The 24,447-nt window shown below is 40.3% G+C and overlaps 2 protein-coding genes across 3 annotated transcripts; both read right to left on the reverse strand.

Moving 5' to 3' along the window:
* Positions 1-1,446: 1,446 nt before the first annotated feature.
* Positions 1,447-7,032, reverse strand: LOC121268610 (DNA replication licensing factor MCM3). 2 transcript variants are annotated; one of them, XM_041172932.1, is made up of 18 exons: positions 6,837-7,032; positions 6,617-6,726; positions 5,800-6,008; positions 5,501-5,631; positions 5,185-5,423; positions 4,857-5,093; positions 4,515-4,669; positions 4,220-4,428; positions 3,957-4,122; positions 3,680-3,879; positions 3,546-3,605; positions 3,371-3,460; positions 2,906-3,114; positions 2,332-2,403; positions 2,078-2,219; positions 1,899-1,990; positions 1,670-1,696; positions 1,447-1,638 (listed from the first exon to the last, which is right to left on the reverse strand). In XM_041172932.1, the coding sequence occupies exons 1-16, from the start codon at positions 6,900-6,902 to the stop codon at positions 1,931-1,933; spliced, it is 2,355 nt and encodes a 784-aa protein (XP_041028866.1). In that variant the 5' UTR covers positions 6,903-7,032; the 3' UTR covers positions 1,447-1,638; positions 1,670-1,696; positions 1,899-1,930. The 2 variants fall into 2 exon arrangements, with proteins under 2 accessions (XP_041028866.1, XP_041028867.1); XM_041172933.1 differs by having other exon boundaries at positions 1,895-1,990.
* A 2,546-nt stretch (positions 7,033-9,578) lies between these two features.
* Positions 9,579-17,228, reverse strand: LOC121267994 (3-oxoacyl-[acyl-carrier-protein] synthase I, chloroplastic-like). Its single transcript, XM_041172090.1, is given in 8 exon segments — positions 9,579-9,907; positions 10,013-10,079; positions 10,448-10,518; positions 10,521-10,548; positions 10,711-10,824; positions 12,293-12,466; positions 13,365-13,796; positions 16,658-17,228. Coding segments are annotated over 8 exon segments (1,392 nt in total). The 5' UTR covers positions 17,096-17,228; the 3' UTR covers positions 9,579-9,839.
* Between the last annotated feature and the right edge of the window lie 7,219 nt (positions 17,229-24,447).

Genomic DNA, 24,447 nt, shown 5'->3' on the forward strand with positions numbered 1-24,447 from the left:
GTGTGTGAGAGAGAGAGAGAGAGAGGAGACCCACACCGCCAAAAGCCTCGACACGCAAACAGCTTCTTATATAGATAGTACTATTAATAGATCTCTTTCAGCCGATGAAACAACTTTGAAAGTTGCCTAAAATTATGGGGGCAAAATCTTCAAATTTCATTAATCTTCACTTGTTTTTAGAGTAATTGTTGGGATATTTGAACCTATCCTATTGTAATTTTTATTGTATTTTGCTCATTTAAGAAAAGTGCCGTTGCACAGTTAGTCGGCTGTTACAGGTTACTTAATCATAAAATTATAATGTATGCATGAGTCCCATTTCTCTTCAAATCCCTCCTCGCTATAAGAGCATTTGCATGAGTCCCATTTCTCTGGGCTAAAATCTCAAAACCAAACGTCTAACTAGTACGTGCAAGTTCGTTCGGAATTGATCACTCCTCCTACTACTGTTTTTGCTAATTGTTCTCAATAGCTTGAGAAACTTGTTGGAAATGGAGGGTTGTAGAATGACCAATATGGTTTTCATGACCATCTACATTGTGGTTCTTCTAGGTCTTGCTGCTTGCAGAGCCACAGTTGCACTTGAAGGCGTCGAGGCAATACCACCAACACCGGCGATAGAAAGCTTTGCGTATAATATGTGTCTACTTCCAGCTGCGCTTGCAGTCATTGCTTTACTGATCTTGATCACTGCATATGTTTCTTCTAAATTACAAATGATCTATGCTCGTATCTTTTCATAGGTAGTAGTAGAATAGTAACCTATCATTATTCGGGATTTATATATAATATGGGTTGCGATGCTCATTTTCTTCTTTATTTTGGATTTTAGAACGAGTTTTAAATATTTAGATTGCGTTTGGATATTGAATTAAAATGAGATGATAAAATATTGTTAGAATATTATTTTTTAATATTATTATCATTTTGATATTTGAAAAAGTTGAATTGTTTATTATATTTTGTATTAAAATTTGAAAAAATTATAATAATGAGTTGAGATGAGTTGAATAATCAAACGAAATCTTATTGGGCTTCTTTTTTGGCGTACTTTCTAATTATTTTGAAGCAAATATTACTACCGCAGCTACCCATACATTTTAATTTCTTCAATTTCCCCTAACAAATTCGAGAAATCCAGCTTATAACTGGTTCTTATGAAATATTGCAGTTACAAAATATTATAAAGGATGAATATACTCAGACTCAGATGATTGAGTAGACTGAAAAGGGGTTAGAATTGTATGAAAATATTATAAAGTTAAAATATTATTAAAATATTATTTTTGTTTTGAGATTTAAAAATATTGAATTATTTTTTATGATTTGTTTGAAAGTTTAAGAAAGTTGTAATGATTAGGCTATATGATTAGATGAAAATGTTGAAAATTCAAAATTAAAAAGTATTGAGATTAGATGAAATAATAAGGGATGATAAACAATATATACGTTCCACGAACAAGAGAAATCTGTGAAGAACAAAGTTAAATTAAATTAAATTAATGCAATTTCACATTCGTTTTCCAGTTTCAAATTTCAGCTGTAAGACAATGACCTATAACCGAGTAGTAGATACACGAGCTCTAAAAATGAAACCCTTCCATGCCATGTTTCTCCTCCGGAGCTGTCTACCATGCTGCTGCCCACCATTCCAGCCTCCCTGCAATTTTACTACTCGTCAGTTCACAAAAAATACGCTATATGTTGCATATATTGCATCCTCCAATTACCAATCTAATATTTAATAGCACCCTCCATTAGTTGGAGTGAAAAATGTGTTTCTCATGAAAACATGAGAAATACAGGCACGTTGAAACGACTCAACTCAAAGAAGAAGTTGAAATAGATACATGCCAGCAATCTAGACTTGATTTAGAAAAATTTGACTAGATACCTGCCTGAGTTTTGCAATTGATGTTCTTATTACAATCTATGATATCATATGCACCATTCCATCCGCTATCATCACTCTGTTATCATCTTGAAGTTTCTGAACAAAGTTCGGAGAAAACTTATTAGTTTTCAATTCTACTAGGTGTTCAAATAAAGAAAGCTGGCCATAGGCACAGGACAGTACCTCTAACAGTGTTATGATTTCTGCCCTAGAATAACGGACATCTGCTCCAGAGTTTATGACATTCTCTATATCTGCAATGGATATGAGATCCAAGCGGTTTGTCCTCATATGCTGACCAAACAGAGAATTAAATGCTTCTATCCTGCGAGTTGCAAGGGAAAGAAAGAACTAATGTTAAAAGAAACTAAACTAGAGCAAAACCGATAAATTGGAATACAAGTATAAGCTAACAGAGATGCTTGATAGATGCCAACCTTTCCCGAGAGACATCCGCCGCAGATTGCGCTGCAGGAGGGTCGTCCACTTCCATAGCATCAGTTGTAGGACTATGCAAAGCAACCAAAATGCGAGGGGGAAATCAATTAATGGAAAAGATCAACTACTGATCATGTAAAGTTGGTCACTTCTAAAACAAAGGAAACTGAAGAAAGAATCAGTATATGTATCTATGGAAAAAAACAATTAAAAACTTTTTGGCTCACAAGTTTCATTCTAACTACATAAAATGAACTACTAGGCTTGGTTGTCACAAGTTTCAGATACACATATTGGCCACAAAGAACATTTCCATGTTTAAAACAGATTGCAGAAACAAAATAAAAGAAATTAGTTCATAGATTGCACATCAACGAGTTTATGCACCCAGAACTCCACAGGGTGTGGTTATTTATACGTGCAAATGTATCTACAGACGAACCTTGTATGTAATTATAAATATGAAAAAAAAAAATTCAATAGAAGCCAAATAATTAAGTCTTTTCTGCAACCAATTTTTAGAGAAATTTGCACATACTATATCTGCAAAGAAAATACAGCCTATTGACTCACCCTTCTTTATCAGAAGTGACACTATCAGGTCTATCTTTTTTTCCAGGACGATGGTCTCTATCATTTCCGCCCGGATGATGGTCAGCCCTGCGTTTTCTTTCCAATTCTCGTTCCCTTTCTTGCTCACGCTCCTCCATTTCAGCCAATTCCTTGTGATATATTGCGAAATTTAAAACTTTCAGGGCAGCTTCAACATCAGACTTAGAAACCTGCCAAAAAAGATCAATAATCCTGAACTATGACAAAAAAGCAGAAAAAAATGAATGCATAAATTTACATCGTGTCCAGCAAACATCTGAAGCAAAATAAAAAGGTGATAAAGTAAGACAAAAGTAAGACCCTGAGTTCGAATCAAATAAAACCTCTGTATATGCAGTTGCTTCAGATTGAGAAACATTAAAGGACTCATTTCAGTATCTTATCATATAAACGACAAGAGAGAGAGAGAGAGAGAGAACCAGGTACCTTTCTGCTCAACTTCAACTTGGCATGAGCAGTTGAGAGGCGTATTATTGTTTCTAAGGTTCTTGCAGTCATTGGAAGTGTTCCTCCAGTCTACAGAAAGCATCATGAGTTTGTGAAGAGAAAAACCATTGCTTAATTGTTCAACATCTTTGCTGATGGATTATAATGTACCAACCTTTGTAGTTGAAGCAGAATTTCTTAGCTCTGCATATGCTGTTGCAATGTGTTCAGATGCCTGTGAAGAAAGTTGTTAGGAACGGTACTGGGGACATCAAGGTGGAAATAAAGGAATGAATGAAGTGTCGTGACCTCATCAGTCAGCTCAGGCTGAATCCTATGCTTTGCATAATGAATGTACTTTTTAAGAAACTTGATAGTAAGGGTATCACGCTTTCGACCCCTTTCTGTTCTCTTCCCATGTAGCATTCGGTTGTATTTGACAAAAACGGAGTCAGTATCAGCTTCATCTTCTCTTCCATACCTCAAGCTCCCATCAATTGTTGCCTCACCTACAATTTTAACTCTTTAATCAGTATCATTCATAGAGGTCACTAGTCTTCTAAGCATGAGAGCCTTCTCAGCATACCTCCATCAATTGCCGAACGAAACCGGTGCATGCGCAAGACATGCTCTGTGATTTGACGATCAATATCAGGATCCATTTGATCCAGTACTATGAAGAGTAAATCAAAACGAGATAGCAAAGAGTCCGGGAGTCCAATATTCTTTGTTGGAGTCAATGAACGATCATACTGTGCAACCATTCAGTACGTAGCACAAAATCAAGTTATCAACGGCCTAACATTTGTGGGTAACTGCACCACAATTACTATCAAATTTACTACTTACAGTTCCATATATGGGATTTGCAGCAGCGACCACACTACATCGAGCATTCAGTGATGCATGAATACCAGCTTTGGCAATAGTTACAGTCTGCTGCTCCATTACTTCATGTATAGCAACACGATCTTGATCATTCATCTTGTCAAACTCATCAATGCAGACAACGCCTCGATCAGCAAGAACCATTGCACCAGCTTCTAACCTTCTTTCTCCTGATCAAAATCACTAGTAAATTCCTAACCTGAATAAGAAAAAATGCCACTGAATGCTTAATGCTAGAGCAAGTTAGACGCTCTACCTGTTTCTTGATCTGAAGTAACTGCAGCAGTCAAGCCAACACCAGAAGAACCCCGACCGGTGGTTGATATGGCCAAGGGAGCAATATTTATAATTGCTCTCAGAAGTTGAGACTTGGCAACAGAAGGATCACCAACCATCATCATGTTAATGTCACTAAAAGAAATTATATGTCAGTTTGGTAGTACTCAATGCAATTCTTATTGTAGGGAGAATTCCACAAGGGAAGGGAGCAATGTAAATTTGCATATATTGCAATATAATATTAGGGAAAAAGATAAAACTCACCCTCGTAAGTGAGTATATATTGCAATATAATATTAGGGAAAAAGATAAAACTCACCCTCGTAAGTGAGTTCCATTCTTTAAGTTCTTTTCTACTCCGCCAAGCATCAATAAGATCACTGCTTTCTTTATCCACGAATGCCCATATATAGAAGGGGCAAGTGAATTACCAAGTAGGTCAAATGCATCATCTCTCTCAGCTATTTTTTTAATATTTTTTAAATCTTCAGGACTATAAATTGGAGCATTTGCCTCCTTGTTGAGCAGAGAAACATTGTTAGCTACCAGAACAGTCCTACACAACAAGACCATCAAATCACACTTGTAACTTGAAGAAACAATATTTTCAAAGAGCAAGGAAGTAGCGTTGAGGACACATGAACTACCTGAATACTCCATTTACACTTCCCTTGCTTCTACCAGGAAGAGCTTTATATATCCCTACAATACCCACACGATCTCCTGGCTTGCATGAATCAACCAGGTCATCCTCAACGATAACATCCACCGTCCTTGGAAGCTGACCAGGAGCAGAATTCTCAGGTACTTCTTGCATTGATAAGGTTTGATGATCTTTGTACTTGCACAGTCCATATTCAGTCACCAATAAGTTGCCTTTGTCATCCTGAGGCAGAATTTTTTATTAAGAAAGGTCATTCTCTGATACACACAAAATTACAAAAGCAAACAACTTGACATTACCCTTGTAGGATACACAGACCCTGTGGGCAAGCCTATATTAGATGCAATGTCTCGATATTCACGAGTGGTAAAGTTTCCTGTTGTGGGGCAGAAGTGAACACTTTTTACAACCTTTGGCCTCACAAGAGAACCTAGACACGAGTAACATACGAAATTAGATTTATCCATATCTAGAAAATTGTCAAAACAATGTCGAGGGACTACCTGAATTGATAATTCTAATATCATAGACCATATGAGTTACAAGCGATTTAATCAAATATACATGAAAATTTAGAAAACTTAAAAGAATACATTACATTTGGTGACAATGCCCTCCACGCAGACCATAGAGCCAATGAATTCAGAAAGAAGTTCTCTCGGTGTGACCCGCCGAGACACAAAAGGGCCTTCAAACCCGACAAGAACTTGCTCTGCTTCCTTCAAGTACTTCGGATCAATAGATTTGGCAGCATCAGTGACGGCATCGCAGAAGGGTTGCATGTATTCACTCGGGTTCTTGAGAATCCTGAATATCAAAAGCAGGGAAACCATATTTTTAATCAACAGGGAAATCAATTTTAAACGTAGGGATAGGGGCGGAAAAAGAATTTGAGCATCTGAGTTTTACACTTTTGGACCCAAGAAGAAAACAGTTCGCTCTCAGCTATCGCACAAGACGGAAGTTCACTAAGAATTTATATATATGGTTTAGAAACTAACCGAGAAAATTTATAGTTAACTTTTCGTATATGTTCTTTAAACGAAAAGGAAAAAAAGCTAATTCAAAGACCCAAGCATGAGTTATCGCCGTGTTCATGGCAGAAGGTAACCAACATCGCCCAATATACGACTCAAATGAGTTTTCTTAGCAACCAAAAAGCGATTAGTGCTCCATCTGTTTGCCAAAGCCTCAAAGCTCTTAAGTCAAAACCCTTCAACATCAAAAAGAGCCGATACAGCAAAACTTGTCAACTCTTTTGTGTTTAAGGAAAAACAATTTCTTTTTCTTTTTTTCCTTCCCTAAGAAGCAGCAACCCAAATTTGGTGTAATCGAGGTTGAGCATCCCCCAATTACAAGAGCCAAACAAAAGGGATCGCTAGATATTTGTGTACTGGACTATTTGTGAGCATTACCTGGTGCCCAAGTCACGGAAGGAGTGGAGATCGGAGATGTTGACGATGAGGCGGCGGCGCTTGTGGTTTATCATGGCCTTGATCTCGTCCATGTATATCCCCTTCCCCACCTGATCGAAACCATCATCATGAAATTAGCGGACCAAAAAACAGAGAGAAAATCCCAAAAGCACAAAACGAGAGAGAGCGAGGGAGGGAGAGGGGTTTTGGAGAGACGCACATCTTGATCCAAGAATTCCAAGAACTCTCGCTTGTGAGCTGCCCTCAGTTCGTCGCTGATGTCCATTTCTCCGTCTTTTCTTTTTTCCTTCACCTCTCTGCTTCTGCTTCTGCTTCTGAGAGAAGAGAGAGAGAGAGAGAGAGAGAGAGCAGTCGCGAGACAGACGAGAGAGACTCTAAGAGAGGGGGGGTACTTTTGGCGGGAACCGGACGGTCGTTTCCTATATTTTGGCGCGAACCTTTTTTATGTGTTTTTAGGCCAACGAGTCTGGATGTGTGCGTCTGTGTCAGCTTGTGTATTCAGACAAAAATGATTTCTGTGAGATAGAAGATTTAGGTTTGTTTGGATATCAAATTAAATTGAGTTTTGATAATAAAATATTATTAAAATATTATTTTTTAATATTATTATTATTTTAAGATTTAAAAAAGTTGAATTGTTTATTAAATTTTGTGTTAAAATTTAAAAAAATTATAATGATGAATTGAGATGAATTTAATATCCAAACTTAATTTTTCTTTCAAAATTTATTTATTTTTTTTAAATAAAACAATAATATCAACGTCGATACGTGATTTAGTACGCCAAACTATTTATACTTAACAAGTCTCTTTTTCTTTTTCTTTTCGTCTCTAGATTTGATGGATAAATAATTCATGTTCTTTTTATTTTGTTATTATATTATATTTCTTTTGCCTATGAAATTTTTTCTTTTCCGGAAGTTAAGAATTATTCGAAGATTTTCAATTTCAATTTTCTTTTCATCTATTTATTATATAATCATTACAATTTTTTCAAATTCTTAAATAAAATATAAAAAATAATACAACTTTTTTAAATTTAAAAATAAAAATATATTAAAAAATATTTTTAAATAATTTGTTAACTTTACAATATTTTTATTCAACTTTTTCTCTCTTATTTTTTAAAATTTAATAAAATATATTAACTCAAATGATTTCACTATTATTGACAAATATTTAAAATATCCTAACAAGTCCTTAATTAAAAGTTATTTTAAAAAAATTTCTCTTTTCATAATGATATTATACAATGTGTGTGTGTGAGAGAGAGAGAGAGAGAGAGAGAGAGAGAGAGAGAGAGAGAGGATTTGCAACCCACTTAACACACTAGCTAGTATATTTTAGGCTAATTGGATATGGAACCATTTACCTCAATCACCAGGTACGACTTTGATCTTGGCAAAGGATCTAAGAGCATACTTTATATCTAAATTGATAACAATAAAATGCAAGAAATCTTAAATTGATGAACAACAATGAGCCAAACACTCACATATCTGACCACACGACTGCATCCTCTGAGAATGTATAAATTTATAATCACAGTTACTAACAAGGCTTCCCGTTACATAAAAGTTACCAAAATTCCAAATTGTGCAAGTTACGTGAGGGCACACTTGAAGCCCCACGTTTCCAGGCCATTAAATATATTTTATGCAGAGTTTTACACATCATACACCACATTTATTTTTATTTTTTTAATTTCTTTTTTATTTTTTTTTTAGTTTTATTATTCTTAAACTAATTAAATTTTTCTACTAATCATTCATTTATCACATATTTTATAAGAGAAAAAAAAAATGTGATGTATAAGAATGATGAATGATGAATATAATTTTTCTTTTATGCAACTCTAATAGCACCACCAGCCTCTGCATCCAAAGAGGAACCACAAGGTTAGGCTTAAAAAAAAAATAAGGGGTTGGTCAAAGTGATGAAGACTTTGGTTTTAAGGTATCACTTCATTTAAAGTTTAAGGTTCAACACTTCATAGGTGCGAACAATCTTTTAAGGCCAATGATTTAACCAGTTATGTGGAGGAAAACTTTTGAGTTTGGGTGCACACGACCGAGATTTACTTTGCAAGAGTAGCTCTGAAGAGTGGTGAAGACCTTGGTCTTAAGGTATCATTTTATTTAAGGTTCAAGGTGTTACCTCATGGGTGCAAACAATATTAAGGCTAATGATTTAACCAGTTCCGTGTAGAAAAACTTTCGAGGGTGCAATGCACGGGATCGAGATTTAGTCTATCGGGGTGGGTCCGAAAGGCCCCAAAAAAAAAAAAATTCTTTGTGCCACCTGGTTGTAAGCCGTATTTTCAGTCCATTTTGTGAAATTTTAGTTATCTACATTCCAATAAATGGAAGAAGAGAGATTATAAGACAAGTACTGCTACAGAGCAGCCACTGTAGTGTGTGCACACATTGCACACTCTACGTGGCTGCTTGTGGTGTTTTGTTCTCTCTCTCTCCACTGGCCTGATTCTCCCCCACGCCCGATTAACCTTCAGCCCAGCCCGGCGCCACCGTGCGCCGTCCAGCCTCACCACCACCACCGGCGACTCCCTCTCACGCCTGCGACCAAGCCAGCCACCTCTGATCTCCCTCACGTGCAGCTCTCTCTCTCCCCTGCAGTAACCCAACCGAAATGGGTGAACCCATTTCGAGGCCACCGACGGCCCTATCGCCGCTGTGCATCGGTTCTAGCCCCACCGAGCAGCTCCCCTGACCACCGCGACTCCTCCCCAAGCACCTCCGAGTCAACCAAGCCCTACACCTCTGTCTCGGTCTCTCTGTCTCGCCCTCCACCTCTCTCTCGCTCTCCACCTCTCATCCATCACCTCATGGGAGATGTGTGGTTTGAATGATGTCACGTCATGTGTGCAATGGATGCAGCCAAACAGAAACTTCTCCCAAGATTATTTCTTATAAGACTGATGTATAAGCAGAAAGCCTGGAAATTTTATTTTTTGTTTTATTTTTCTCTATTGAATGCGCAATTTAAAACCGAATATGCCCTTGACACGCCACTAGCCCAATAGAGGGAATTGTTCCGAAGTGAAGACGTCACAGAGTACCTAAGCTAGAATTCAACACAAAATTATTAGGAAAAAAAAAAAATACAATGGCTTGATAAGCATACAGTGAACTCACTAACAAACAGCCTCATCTCCTACAAGAAATCCAGAATGGCTGGATGATCAAGGTCTGAATGCTGAAAAGGCAACGACGGAGTTGTGTCCACCAAATCCAAATGAATTTGAAATGGCTGAAATCATGAGACACTAGTGAGTAATTAAAATCTTCAATGCTAGGGCTTCCTGAGCAATTGGAAATGAAAATTCTATGGTGTTTAAAGGTTTGAGCATCTTACCAACATTCACTTCATGCTGCTGCTTTTTACTTGCAACGGTGTTGAACTCAACTGAAGGCTCTGGATTCTGCATCCATCAAAGAAAACACCTCACTCATTGTATTCCCAACAACAAAGACAATGATACAAGTGAAAAGAAAAAAAATTAAAAAACACTGTTCAATTAGTTATATCTGCAGTGACTATGGTGCAAAATAATGTTTGCAACACCCAGTTACATTCAGCACTATATTACCACATTAACCACATATTCCATCTCAATAATTTATTCCCAATCAAATATCAAAGGCAAACCAGTATGATGTATTGAACCATAAGCAGTATAAGAATCAAAACTGGCTAATGCCATGGAATGTGTTGAACTTGAATCTGTGTTCCACAAATTAATTCTAATGACATTCTCCAAAGCAAGTGTCAATAGAAAGTAGGACATACAAATTGATTTATGGTAGGATGCAGCCATCCTGTTGTTATGGCTTTCACAGTTGCGATGGCTTCCAAACCCCTGCAGCGCCAAGGCAATGTCCAATCATTGACTGCAACAGAATAAACACAACAACAGACCAAGATTCAGATAACAATTTGAAAGGAAGGAAATTAAAGCATTGACTGCAACAGAATAAACACAACAACAGACCAAGATTCAGATAACAATTTGAAAGGAAGGAAATTAAAGCATGCACTTGGAGAAAGAATACCTTTGTAGCATTGATTTTGATCTCCGAAGTATTCTTGAAAACTTTTTTTATGGCATTTATCTCAGCTAGGTCACCCGCAAGAGTGGAAGTTGCATGTGCATTTATGTAGTTAACCTGAAAAAAATGAAAAAAAAAAAAAAAAAGAAACAAAAAATTAATTCTCCCTTTTTAGGGAGTACATATTTTATACACCATTTATGTCATATCAGCAAGTTAAATTCGTCAGATGGTCCAAAAGTACCTAGCATTATGTTAGTCCATTCCATCTCAATCATAGGCTGCTGAGGAGGAGTTATAAATCTCAATGACAAATATGCATAACGATTTGTATGTACTTTTTATACTTTCAAACAGAAAGCAACATGTCATAGAAGGGCTTTGTGATGTCATGTTCAGGTAGAAGTCACATATTACCAAATATGAGTGGATATGATGTGTTACTGTACAGTAACAGCCCAATCTTTCGAACTCATAAAATAGAAAGGGCGTTACAGCACTTAAATATTATCACATCAAAACAACAAAACTTTATGGCCATCTTTCGGCTCAGCTAGAAAGATCTTTCACACCATTCTACCTATCTAAGGCCATCATCATGCCACTTCACACCAACAGTAGTCCTTCCTGGCTTCCCTTCTTCTTGCAACACCCTTAATTTGATCCATATGAGTGCTTGGTAAAGCAACTGCGAATTATTAGTTCTAACACCAATGATCAAACTGTCTCTGACTTTGTCCCCAATGGTACTAATTAACTTCTCACAGATAGATGTTCAGAGCCCTTCCTGTCTTGCCACCATCTATTTCCAATATATTTGTTTAGACAGGTTCACTACAGAGCATACAGTCTCCTAATAATGCCAATGAATTTCCACATGAAATTATTACAACTACACCAATCAGAGTCTCCTCCAAAAGTGCTTGTACTTCATCCATCCTCTTTTAGACTATGGGCAACATCAGTGTCAGTTCCTGACTCCAACAATTTGCGATCTTGTAAGTACTAAATCATTCTCTACCATTACAAAATATTTCAAATAGGCCGTAACCCCCATGAACCAAACTCGATGAGTTTAAACTTGAGATAACAAATGAGTTTAGCAACTCTCATAAATTTTGTCCATTCCTAAATAGATTAGCAGTTCAAGTTCTTGCTTATTTCTTAATGATGGTAAGCTTAAACAGAATATAGTACTCAACTAGATGATCATTAGTCTGAATACATGGCAAAGAAAGGTTTACCTCATAAAGGAAGACAGATGAAATAGAAGAAATGTACCATCTTAGTGTAAATTAAAGGCAATGGCCACAAGATATATACAGAAAAGGGAGCGCATATGCATGCACAAACAGATGCATATGCACGCAAAAACAGAAGTAAACAAATCAGATAAGAGGTTTGTGTGTGTGTGTGTGTGTGAGAGAGAGAGAGAGAGAGAGCATATGGTGATGGAAAGAGTAATTATGAAAGTGAATTTTGAGACAAGAAAGATAGCATGAACAATATCCTATGTTTTAATTAATAACTAAAAAGAAAAAGAGCACCACACAGCTAAAAGATTGATCAGGAAAAATAAGAATACCTCCTCAGGTGACACACCGGCATCTTCAAGGCTGCTCTCAATGCATGAGGACACACCAAGTCCATCTGCTCTTGGATCAGTCATATGATAAGCATCACAATTAACGGCACCTCCTAAATACTCAGCAATAATTGGTGCACCTCGTTTCATTGCATGTTCCAAGCTCTCCATTATCTGTCATGAAAATCTCACTTTACACTTATAATCACCTAATTCATATAGAAAAATTACACATCATTACAACCATCATACAAAGTAAGATTATTAACATTCAATCAATTAAAATTAGAAGAAAAATATGCATGTAATTTCTGATGGGACACCAATGTTAATCGCAAGGAGGTCATCACCTACACTAATTACCCAGGAGAACTTGCAGTAGTTCTGCTCTGAAGCACCCACAATGATTGCACCTTCGTCTGTTAGATGGTTGGCATTCCCAGCCCAATTGGATTCCCCCCATATGGACCAGTCTAAAAGCATACCAGAAAGCCAGAGTTGTCAACTAGTCAATGTAATTTCCGTCTTTTGTTACATATGTTAGGGGTGGGGGGTGGGCCTCCAAGCCGTCTTCTTCCCATGCTCCGAGCCCCTTTCATTTTCTCTTCTCCCAGCCGTCTTCTTCCCATGCTCGTCTTCTTCTCTTTCTTGTCCTTTTCTACTGCTCCTCTTCTTCTTCTCCTCCTCCTCCTCCTCCAGGTCTTTTGAGAAAGATCTACGTTTTCCATTTGGTTTTTTTGTGTTCTAGACCTAGATCTGTATTTTCAAACTAGATCTATGTTTTGTGGTTTGAGTTTCATTTTTTTTACATAGATTTTCGTTGGATCTTTGATTTGGCGTTGATCTTGGCCGGATCTACAGGTGGAGGGGATAAAAAATCTGCCCACCTGGTCAACGGAGACGGACAGACCAAACAAGGGGGCAGGGGGCCATATCACCACCCTGCCCAGGTGGAGGCAGGGTAAGGGAAGGGCTGCTGCCCATCCATGTAGGTCGGGTAGCAGGCCTAACAAAAGTAGAGTACACTTACGCCCTTCATACACAACTAGCATAGAAAGAGATGCAGGCTTACCAATACTCCAGCTCCTTCACCCATGACAAATCCATCTCGACCTTTATCCCATGGTCTTGAAGCAGTTTTTGGATCTTCGTTCCTCTGAGATAAGGCTCTGCATGCAACAAAACCACCCAGTCCAATGGGAATAATGGCGGCTTCAGTACCACCTGCAATCATCAGATCAGCCTCACCCTGACGGATGTGATTTGCAGCTGCATAGAAGCAATAATTGGAGGTGGCACAAGCTGTCGAAATTGAATAATTTGGGCCCATGAAGCCTATATCAATTGCAAGCAATGCAGACCCCATGTTGGTTATAGCATAGGGAATGAAGAAAGGGGTTATTTTCCTGTGACCTTTCTCTATTAAAGACTCAACACCATCAGAAAAGACTGTAAGACCACCCATCCCTGTTCCCACAAGCACACCAGCTCGCTCCTTATCGATCTGCAGCAAATATTACCAATCAAAATGAGTCAAGCATATTGCTGAACTAAGAAGAACATCATAAGGCAAAGGAACACTGAGTTAATCTTGCATAATGCATCAATATTTAATCTTTTAAAGGCAAGGTTGAATGCTTGGTAGAAATTTAAAATATCTATATATATATATACATATATATATGAAATTTTCTCAGACTAATATTATAGAGACTAGGGAGATTTGACTAAAATTAAGGATGAAACATTTGATGCACTCAAATATGTTATTTTACTGGCATAAGGAAAATCCATCTCATCATTTTCATCATTTCGCAAATAGAGCAAATGGAACAACTGTTGTTTTTTTATATATAAGTAAAAACTTTATTAATATCAATAGAAGACTAGGTAAAGCCCAAGTACATAGGACGTATACAAGAGAAACCACCTAGCTAAGAAGAAGAAATAGATACAAGTAAATCCTAAAAATTAAGCCCATTAAAATCTATAGCGACAAACTGTCATCTAGAGACATGACACAGCATCACAAGCAGTTCTTATTGCCGGATATGCATGCTCGTTGCGTATATGCAATCTCATCAGTCAAAAAGCTGCACCACCATTATCCTAAATTTGCAATCCCTTGAACCTGAGGCTAATCAAGTGATATATATATATATATATAAGTGCTTGGTTCACAATGTCCAAACCTCCAAATTTTAGGGAGGGACAATGTTGTAGGCAGCATAACTTCAAACATCATTCCCAGGGGCACACAAAAAACATGAGACTTTTGAGAAAAGGGAAAAACAGGTAAGTTATTGATCGTCTTACATCGACAATCTAGAAAAATTCAAGCCAACTATATAGGATCAATTGATGTCACATATAAAGTTACATTTGCAATCAACATTACATGCATGTCAACAATTTGGGCAAGCATTGCCAACCTATACTATGAGCTGTTTTTTGTTACCCAAATCGTTTTGTAAGGAGTTAGAAGGGTTGTTTGCAAAGTTCTGGTGGGGACAACGACGGACTGAACGTAAGATGCATTGGATTAGCTGGAAAAAATTTTGTTCTTCAAAGATGAGAGGAGGTATGGGTTTTAAGAACATTGAGCTGTTTAACTAGCTTTGCTTGCTAAACAAGGATGGCAGTTGATTCAAAACCCTCATTCGTTACTTCATTGAGTTTTTAAAGCTAAGCATTTTCCTACCACAAATTTTTTACAATCTAATGTAAATAGGAGGTCCTCTTATGTATGGCGAAGTATTTGTGCTGCTAAGCCTCTTTTGCAGAATGGGTGCATTTGGCAGATAGGGAGGGGTGACAAAGTCCGAATCCTTCATGATAAATAGGTACCAATCTTTTGGTTACCTCGGACTCTACCTCTTAACTATGTTTTACAAGATGATTCTAAGGTGAATTTGCTTATGAATTTGGATCATAGTACTTGGAATGTGGATTTAGTTAAAGCTGTTTTTCCTCCTAGTGTTGCGAGTGCAATTATTCAGCTTTCTAGATTTTCAAGAGAGTGTGAAGATAAACCGTCAGTTTTGGAATCTGAATCTTCCAAATAAGGTTAAAAACTTTGGATGGCAAGCTTGCAAGGATAGTCTTCCTACCAAAATGAATTTAATGAAGACAGATATTCTTTCAACTGCGTGTTGTCCTCATTGTCACTTGGCCGAGGAGGATTGCTATGATGTTTTTTTTTTTTTTTTTTTTTTTTTTTGTGGCTGTCCAGATGTACAAAAGGTGTTGCCAGTTCGCTGTCCACCAGTTTTATCTTGTTTGGAGGCTGCTGTTTGTTATATTGATGTGGTTTGGGAATTAATGCAACTTGATGCAACTTTAGTTCCTATTTTTATTACTATTTCGTGGGGAGTCTGGAAGTTTAGGAACTTGAAATTATTTCAGAATTCTACTTGTGTGCTGCAAGAGGTTGTTGATGATTGTTTAGCATATGTTGAGTTAAATTACCGTTAAACAATGCCAGTTGATGGTAGGAAGGAGCTTGTGCTCTCTTGGAAGCCTCCTACTCCAGGAATGGTAAAGCTCAATTTTGATGGTGCTTTGTTTCGATCTTCGGACTTTGCGGGTATTGGGGCTACGAAGGAATGAAAAAGGTGATGTTTTATTTGCTTTGAGTCGGAAGGAACCCCCAGGGGTTAGCTCAAGTGGTAAAGGCCATGGGCTTGGGTATGCTTCCCCTAGGTCTAAGGTTCAAATCCCCTTGTGTGCAAACAATCTCTAGGAGCCATCGGACTAGGGGATTTTTCCCTTGAATTACCCGAGGTGGACTTGTGGAAAACTCCTTGCTGAGGGCCTGTGCACCACAGGATTAGTCGGGACGTTGTTCCTGGACACCCAGTGCCAAAAAAAAAAAAAATTGCTTTGAGTCGGAAGGAATTTGGGCTGTTTGAAGTGAATGATATAGAGGCTTTGGCTGCCTTAAGGGGTCTTCAAATGATATTGACTTTAGGTTTCTCAAGTTTGTTATTGGAAGGGGATTCATTGTCAGTTCTTGAGGCTATTGGAATTTGGTTCGCACGAGCCAAACTTTTCAACGCAAGGGAATCTGATTTCTGAAATTCAAAGTCTCCTTTCTCGATTTGCAGCGTATGAAGTAGTTCATGTAGGTCGACAAGGAAATAAAGCAGCTCATTTACTCACAAGGCATGCTCGCTTTATGGATGATCAGTGGTGGCATCAGTATCCAGATTTTATTCATTCACGGGTCATGCTTGATTCCACTTTGTAATTGTATTAACTTTGCTATTGGTTCTATTAATATGAATGCCAATGTTTCACTTCAAAAAAAAGGTAAAATAAAGCGTAGCATAAGAATCGGAGACAAGTAATAATGTAATAATGAACCTTAGAGAGCTTGTCGCCGCCGAGATCAGCATCCTCAAGCGCTTTCTTGCCAGCGACAATGCAGTACCTGATGCAATCGTCGAGGCGACGGTCATTCTTTCCATCTATGTAGCCCTCGGAGCGGAACCCACGGATCTGGCCAGCGAACCGGGTGGGGAACTTGGAGGCATCGAACCGGTCGATGGGGCCGATCCCACTCTCGCCCTCGAGAAGCCTGTTGTAATACTCATCGACGTTGTTTCCGAACACGGAGACCAAGCCCGTCCCGGTGATCACGACCCGCTTCTTGGGGTCCTTCTCGCGTTTCGGCGCCGAGACGGTGGGCTGGGACGAAGCTGCATTGACGGAGAGGCGGCGCCTGGTGAGGAGATGGGAGGAGTTCTTACGAATTGAGCCGAGCGGAGAGGGATGCAGGGTCGGGGATTGAAGAGCCTGCATGGTTGTCTCCGAGAGAGAGAGAAGGCTTGACGACGATAACAATGCTGCGAATTTTATTCCTTTTTGGAAGTGAGAATTACGAGGGACCAGAGAAATGTGTCATGTGATGTTCCGTGTTCGTGAGATTGGTGCTGTGTCGTGTTGGGTTTGATAAGTTAGTTTTGCTTTTTTATGAGCACGTTTTTTTTCTTCATTATAATGAGCCAGTAGTTAGTTTTGCTATTAGTAACGTATGGAGTACTGATTTTCTTATACTAATACAATTATACGATTATCAAACTAATCAAACTTTTTAACATGATAAAGCATCATCATTTGCTATTACAATAGTTAGGGGGTACTTCACATTTAAACGAAAAAAAAAAAGTCATTACACGGATTATCTAGATCGACAAATAATTGTTGTATCTAAACGTTAATACGACATCAAATTCATATTAAATTCACAAGTAGTTCTTTATAATACTCATAGACCTGATTTTGTTTAGGAAAAAAGGTAGAAACTTTATTTTGGTTCGATAGATTTAGTAGTTCTAGGTTACATGAATTTAGTTTCGTGTATTGCTAACAAGAAAGGGTAGTTAGCATAGGGGTGGGCGACAAGACCCGGCACCCCATCCGCCTGCCCTCCACCTATCCTCCCTTACTTGGGCGACAGGATGAACTTGGCCGTCAGATGCTAGGTGCAGGGCTTCAACTGCAACTGAGCATAGACGTGGGATTAGACCCAGGCTAGGCCATGGCCCACCTGCATTGGGCCTCGTCCGTCTTATATATATATATATATTAAAAAATTATTTTCTTTAATAAAACGTCGTCATTTTGAAATAGGGTTCTGAATAAAAATCACCCATAGTCTTTCCTCAGTCCCTCGAGTCCTCTCCTCTCTTTCTCCCCCCTCTCTCTCTCTCTCTCTCTCTCTCTCTAGTGTCGTTGTTGCCATCGCAGTCGCTCTCTCCGTCAACCCCAATCAATATATCTCTCTCTAGTTGGTTTTTGTTCTTGGTTTAATGGTTTTGCTCATTGAACCATGGCCGAATTGCTGATGGTTTTTGACATTTTGTTTGGTCGGTGGTTTTTGGTGGTTATTTATGAATCTAGGTTGTTGATTGGTGGTTTTTTGTCTGGTTGGGGGGGGGGGGGGGGGGAGCAGGGGGCCAGTCTGCCACCAACATGCAAATGAGGGGACCCGCCCATGGGGAGCAAGATTGGAGTCCATGGGGGAAAACCTCCCTCCCCCCTTCCCCTATACCAGAAGTGGGGCGCAAGAAAGGGATTCCCCATTCGGTCCATACCCCTAGTTAGCAATGGGAATTTCGGTGGATCCAAAACAACTAAGCTGCCTCTTGACAACCCATATTCGATCGAACTGCTTAAAATGTAAGTTTATTTGGAAACATCTTGTGGTGGCCCGATCTAGATTATATGAAGTGGCTTTCAACTAGCCACAATTTGAATTCAAGCATATTAACTAATGATAAAGAGAATTACTACAATCTTAAAGAGATTTAAAAAAAAATCACAAATTGATATAGATTCCTGTTGTTTCGAATGTGTTTCACCGCCAACTAATCTCGACTGCTAACCTGCAACAAAGAAATAGGGTGGCCCGGTGTTCCTGGTGCACCTCCGATACCTAAGTCATAAATATGAGTGTATTGCCTTATAACGAAAGGTTTGAATCTGTTACCTTCAACTGCTAGCGTTGATCTTTATATTGCGTTGGATTGTTGTTGATAAGGATAATTTAACCCTTCCCTAAATCTTGAGGTCTTGATTGCCAAATTCTCAAGATATGATTTTAGAAGGAAATGATTAACACATTGAGAATAAACATCCCAAATATCTCGTTGTTTCCTTAGGGGAAAAGATATTGGATTGGTGATAATAACCGCATTAATCTCGTTGGGGTGGTATGATCTCATGGTAGCGAGTATATGGTGCACCTGCAGCTTTGTAACTCGTTAGGCCCATTATATGGGCCTCTTAATCAACTCTATTAGGCCCATCTAGTGGCGGTAAATGGGCCTCTATAGTTTCCCCGCAAATTTCAGCCATGCTAGTGTGGCGAGAATTTAAAGATTATGATTTTATGGTCCTTGCCCATCGTGTAGTTAATTTTGATTGCTTATTTGTGCTTTCGTGCCCGAGGGGTTGTAATGACTCTGCATCTGCACTTAGTCACTTCACCAGATCGTGGGATCTATACACAACAATTATACTGTCAGACTGCTCACATTCTCTCTGGGACATTTCAACCGTTGCATCTCTTGTTATAAATAGCCCTCTCATTTCCTATTGCCTCTTTCACTCCTGCTTATTGTTCTTCTTCATTGTCTGTGTTCTTCATCGAAACCCAACTTCTTTTCTTCAGAATACCCTATTTATCTCCATGGCTCGTCAAAATGCTTATGGCCTTTCTTCTCGCATATCTTCTCCTCCCCCTCCAATGGGTTCTTCATCGGCACTAGAGTCCTCATCTGCCCGTGATGTATCCTATTACAAAGGCTATGACAAGACATCAATTCTTACCAAGGCCGACATTAGGAAGCTGAGGGATTCGTATGGAATCCCAGATTCAGTGATTCTCGAGGTCCCCCCTAAAGGGTAGTTGACGTCAAGGCTTTATTGAGAAGGTGGCCCTCATGGCCTACTCCCTTTCTCATGGGTTACAACTTCCTTTTTGTTGACTGGTGCATGACGTTTTCAACTACTTGAAGTTGGCACCGGCTCAACTTCACTCTAACTCCTGGAGAATCCTCATGTGTTGTTGTGTTGTGTGGAGGATGGTTTTGGAACCCGCCAGAGAGGGGTATCCCAACTTGATCGCCTGCGAGTTCCTCGCTACCCACGCGGTTAGGGCATTGGAAGGAAACATACACAGCTTTCGCTCTTGCCCCCGAGATCGCCTTACTCGATTTAAGGGCTGCCATTCGATTGCCAAACAGTGGCAAAAAAAATTATTCTTTGTTTCTGGACAAGGATGAGAGTTCCCTAGTAGGGAAGCTGATAAGATTGAATTCCCAGTTTGCACCATTTGGGAAAAAGTCCCCGATGACAAAACCATAGTTGTTACTCTTTCTCAACGAGAGCAAGCCCATGTTGAGAGAGTTTACCCCTGTGTTGAGCACAACCAGGAGTCTATTTGGACGGAGGCCTTGTTGATGAGGGCCCATATTGACAACTTCTTGGTGATGCTCAACCACTCGCGCATGAGTGGTCATCGCCTGCTAAAGGAGCCTGAGGCTTCCCAAGACAAGTGAAGGCTCGCTGTGGCCCCACTGCAGAAGGAAGGGAAACAGTCTCACGGCGAGGTTGAGGGGGCATCTGAGCCCTAGCCTCATAAGGACCCAATATCTTCAAGAGCATATCGTACTAGATCAGCTTAGGTTCCCATGGGTGGGCAATCTCCTATCCGAGAAGGTTCCCTAGACTTAGATGGTCTAGGTGATTTGATGGGTCAGGCCCTCTTGGATTTGGCCATGGCCCTTGACTTCGAGTTCCCTTCTTGGGAACTCGACTCTATCCAGTTGCCCAACTTTGCTCTCTCATTGACCCCCTAGTCGACCTAGAGTTGGTTGACGAGGAGGATGCAGACATTGACACTACTTTTTCTTATGGCCTCCTAGATTCTACTACTGCTCACCGCGTGACCTTGGCTAGGGGAGTCGAGACTAGAGTCTCGACTGATGAGTCTCAGATTGAGCTTGGCTCTCGAAGGGAGGCAGGGGAAAGGGGATCCTTCTCCATGCTCTTTTCCCTCGACTATTTCCAGTGGTGAAACCCCAGTGCTCCCCTACAACCTGGAGTTGAGCAGGCGCAGGGTTTCAATTCCCTCATTGCCATTCAGTTCCTCTTTGGGGTTCGAGGAGGGGTCTTCTTCACCCGCTGTTACTAAGGAGGGGTATCGTCCTTTCCTGTCTGGGAGGATAAGCTCCTAGCAGGTTCCCCTCGTGCTGGGGAAGAGGTGTGGAGAATTTGCCACCTATTAATCTTGCGATCAATTGGTTTGACTTTGCCTACTATTGAGGTGGGGTGGGCGCTCCCGAGGGAGCTCTCAGCCCCTGTCTCCTTGGGTCTTTCGACGACCTGGGGCCTTTCGCTCGAGGTGAGGAGCATGCTGGTCCATCTCAAACCCCAAATGTGGCGAGGTCCACGACGAAAGGTGATGGTGGACCAGCTGAGAGACTTCTTTTCCCTAGTAAGTCGTTTACTTGGTTTGGCCTTTGGTTTTCTTTTAGGCTTGGATTCATATGTGTGCATGGTTTTAGCAAGGTGTGGACCAGCTGACTGCTTGCCTAGAGGATGAAGTCAAGGCCAAGCGCATGTTCGCCTTCTGGGCGCAGAATGAGGTCACACGTCTTGAGACCGAGAAGGCTAAATTGGAGGTGATCCTCGACTAAGCCAACAAATGCATTTAATCACTGGAGGTTGACATGGCTTATCTACATGAAGATGCGGTCGTCCTTGGTAAGGAGCTTGATCGGGCGAGGAAGGAAGCTAGGAGGAACAAGCTTTGAAGCAGGAACAATTTTTTTGCCTTGGGGGGAGTTGGAGGAGGCACGAAAGCACTGTTGTGAACTAGCCGAGGTCGCAGCAAATGCTGTTAAGGTGAGTTGTCACTTGGCGCTTGACCTGGAGGAGAAAGGGGGGAGTTGGAGGAGCTATTCAACGAGCATGCAGCAATGAGAAAATATCATGACAGGAAGGACAAAAGGTAGAGTGAATTGACAGAATCCATGCTTCGACTTGTGAGGAGGGTTAAAGCTCATGTTAAGTGTATTAAGGAGTTGGAGCCAGAGCTGGCCACCTCTTGCAAGGAGGTCATTCACCTTTCTCCCTAGCAGCCAAGTTTGTTCGCAACACGGCCTTTGGCTATGGGCTGGCTTGGAGAGGTTGAGGACTTTCTTGCTGGTGAACCCTCAGACCGACTTGAGGACACTAAACCTTGAGTCTTTCAAGCCTAACCATCCCTCTCATCTATATGTCGATTCCTTTATAAAGGACACGATGCCTAATGTGTTCCCAACCCTGATCCCTCCAGCTCCTCCTGCCTGAACAAGGCGTCTTTCTCTTTTGGTTGTAATCATTTTGTTTTAAGCAAATGAACATTTTTTCTTGCTCCGTTGTGCTATCCATTTTTTTATTAGACCGATATTTTAAGTGAATAGACATTTTTTCCTTGTGTTAATTGATTGCAATTACTGCCACTCGGTGTTTTGTTTTGTACGTTCTATATTTCAAGCATTTGACACTCTTAACACGTTTCTGGGTGTTGCTTCAATGAGAGTCGTGCAATTTGAGGACTTACGCTCCCCTTTCTTCACATTCCTCACCGCGAGTCTAAGGACAGGATAATGGTGTGCAAGGGTCGCGTAGTCTAAGGACTTATGCGCCCTATTCCTCACCACGAGTCTAAAGACTCGATACTGGTGTGCGAGGTTCGCACAATCTGAGAGGACTACATGCCCTATTCTTCATAGCAAGTCTAAGGATCAACATTGGTGAGCGTTGTGCTTCAGGCGAGGAGACGTATAATCAACTTTTTTTAGATGCTTAGCATTCCATAGGTGTGACAGTTTCTTTCCTTGGGCATCTTTTACACGATATGAGTCAAGTCGTATGCTAGCAATCACGACGTATAGTCCTTCCCAACAGGGAAGGGACCAAGTTTTCTTTCTTCTTAAGTGGTTATTCTAGTTTCCCTTCAAACCAAGTCCCCTACCTTGAAGGTTCTGGTTTGACTCTTTGGTTGAAGGGCCACTTGAGCTTGAGCTTCATCTTGTTGTTCATCTAGCAGGTCAAGGTGCTTTTCCAATGCCCTGTCGTTTTGCCCTTGATCGAAATGATGGATGCGATATCTTGGTAACCCAATCTCTACAGGGGCTATAGCCTCATTTCCGTATGTCAAGGCAAACAAGGTTTTCCCTATCGGAGTTTTAACCTTGGTTTTGTACGGCCATAGGGCGCCTGGGAGTTCTTCCACCCAATATATTTTATTGTCCGTAAGCTTCTTCTTTAAGATCACGAGCAGGGATTTGTTGGTCGCTTCTACTTGCTCATTGGCTTGGGGCAGTCCTGGGAGGAGTACATGAAGTGAATTCCCAACTCTGTACACCATCCTCGATAATGTTTTGAGTCGAATTGCCATCCATTGTCTAAGACGATGCTCTTGGGGATCCCGAACCTACATACAATGAACTTGGTGATGTTTCTCATCGTGATTGTTGCCACGGGTTCTGCTTCCACTCATTTGGTGAAGTAGTCTACAATGAAGACCATAAACCTTACTCTTCCTTTCCCTGGTGGGAGGGGCCTTACTAGGTCCACCCCTATTGTGCGAATGCCTACAGTGATATTATGAAGGTTAGCTCCTTTAGAGAGTAGTGTGATACTGGAGCGAACATTTGGCACTTCACGCACTTCTTGACAAACTCATTTGCATCTCTGAGGGCATGAGGCCAATAGTAGCTCGCCCTCATGGCCTTCATAGCCAAAAATCTTTCTCCAGAGTGATTCCCACATACTCCTTCATGTATCTCTGCTAGGATGTATTAAGCTTCCTATTGGGAGATGCACATCAATAAGGGGATCGAGAAACTCACTTGAAGAGAATTCTGCAAATCTGGGTGAACCACGTGGCTTTTCTTTTGATCTTCTACGCCGCTTCCTTTTATGCTGGGAGCTCTACCGTATCTAGGAATTTTGCCACTTCTTGAGCCCACTCTGGCTCTCCTAGTCCCATCTCAATGACCTTGGTTCCAACAGTAGGGACTTCTATCACTCTACTTTCAACTTCCCATGGCAAGGCTAGTCCCTCCATTCCTAGGGTTGCTCATGCTCGTTTATCTGCTATGCTGTTACTTTCCTTCGGTATTTGTTTGATGCTAAAGTGGCAAATCCGATCACGCTTCTCCCGTATTAACTGTATGTACTTTTCCAATTTTTTAACTTTTGCTTCATACACTCCCAATACCTAATTAAGGACTACTTGGAAGTCCACCTTTACCTCAACCTCGATAGCTCCCAGTGTCTCAGCTATCAAAAGTCTTACAACCAGTGCTTCATACTCAGCTTTGTTATTGGTGGTTTTAAAGGTGAGTTTCGTCTTGTAGTGATATTCATGCCCATAGTCACTTATTAATGGACCCCTACTTCCCTGCCAGCACGACAGGATAAGTCATCGACGAAAACTTGCCAGAGCTTCCCGACTGGTGTGGTTGCCGCTTCTTCGGGGAAGTCAGTAAACTCAGCGATAAAGTGTGCTAGGGCTTGCTCCTTTGTTGCATATCTCGGGAGTTAATCAATGTTAAACTTGCTCAACTCAATTGGCCAACTCTCTAGGTGTCCAG

Source organism: Juglans microcarpa x Juglans regia, chromosome 5S (genome assembly GCF_004785595.1).
Source record: "Juglans microcarpa x Juglans regia isolate MS1-56 chromosome 5S, Jm3101_v1.0, whole genome shotgun sequence".
Taxonomy (NCBI): domain Eukaryota; kingdom Viridiplantae; phylum Streptophyta; class Magnoliopsida; order Fagales; family Juglandaceae; genus Juglans; species Juglans microcarpa x Juglans regia.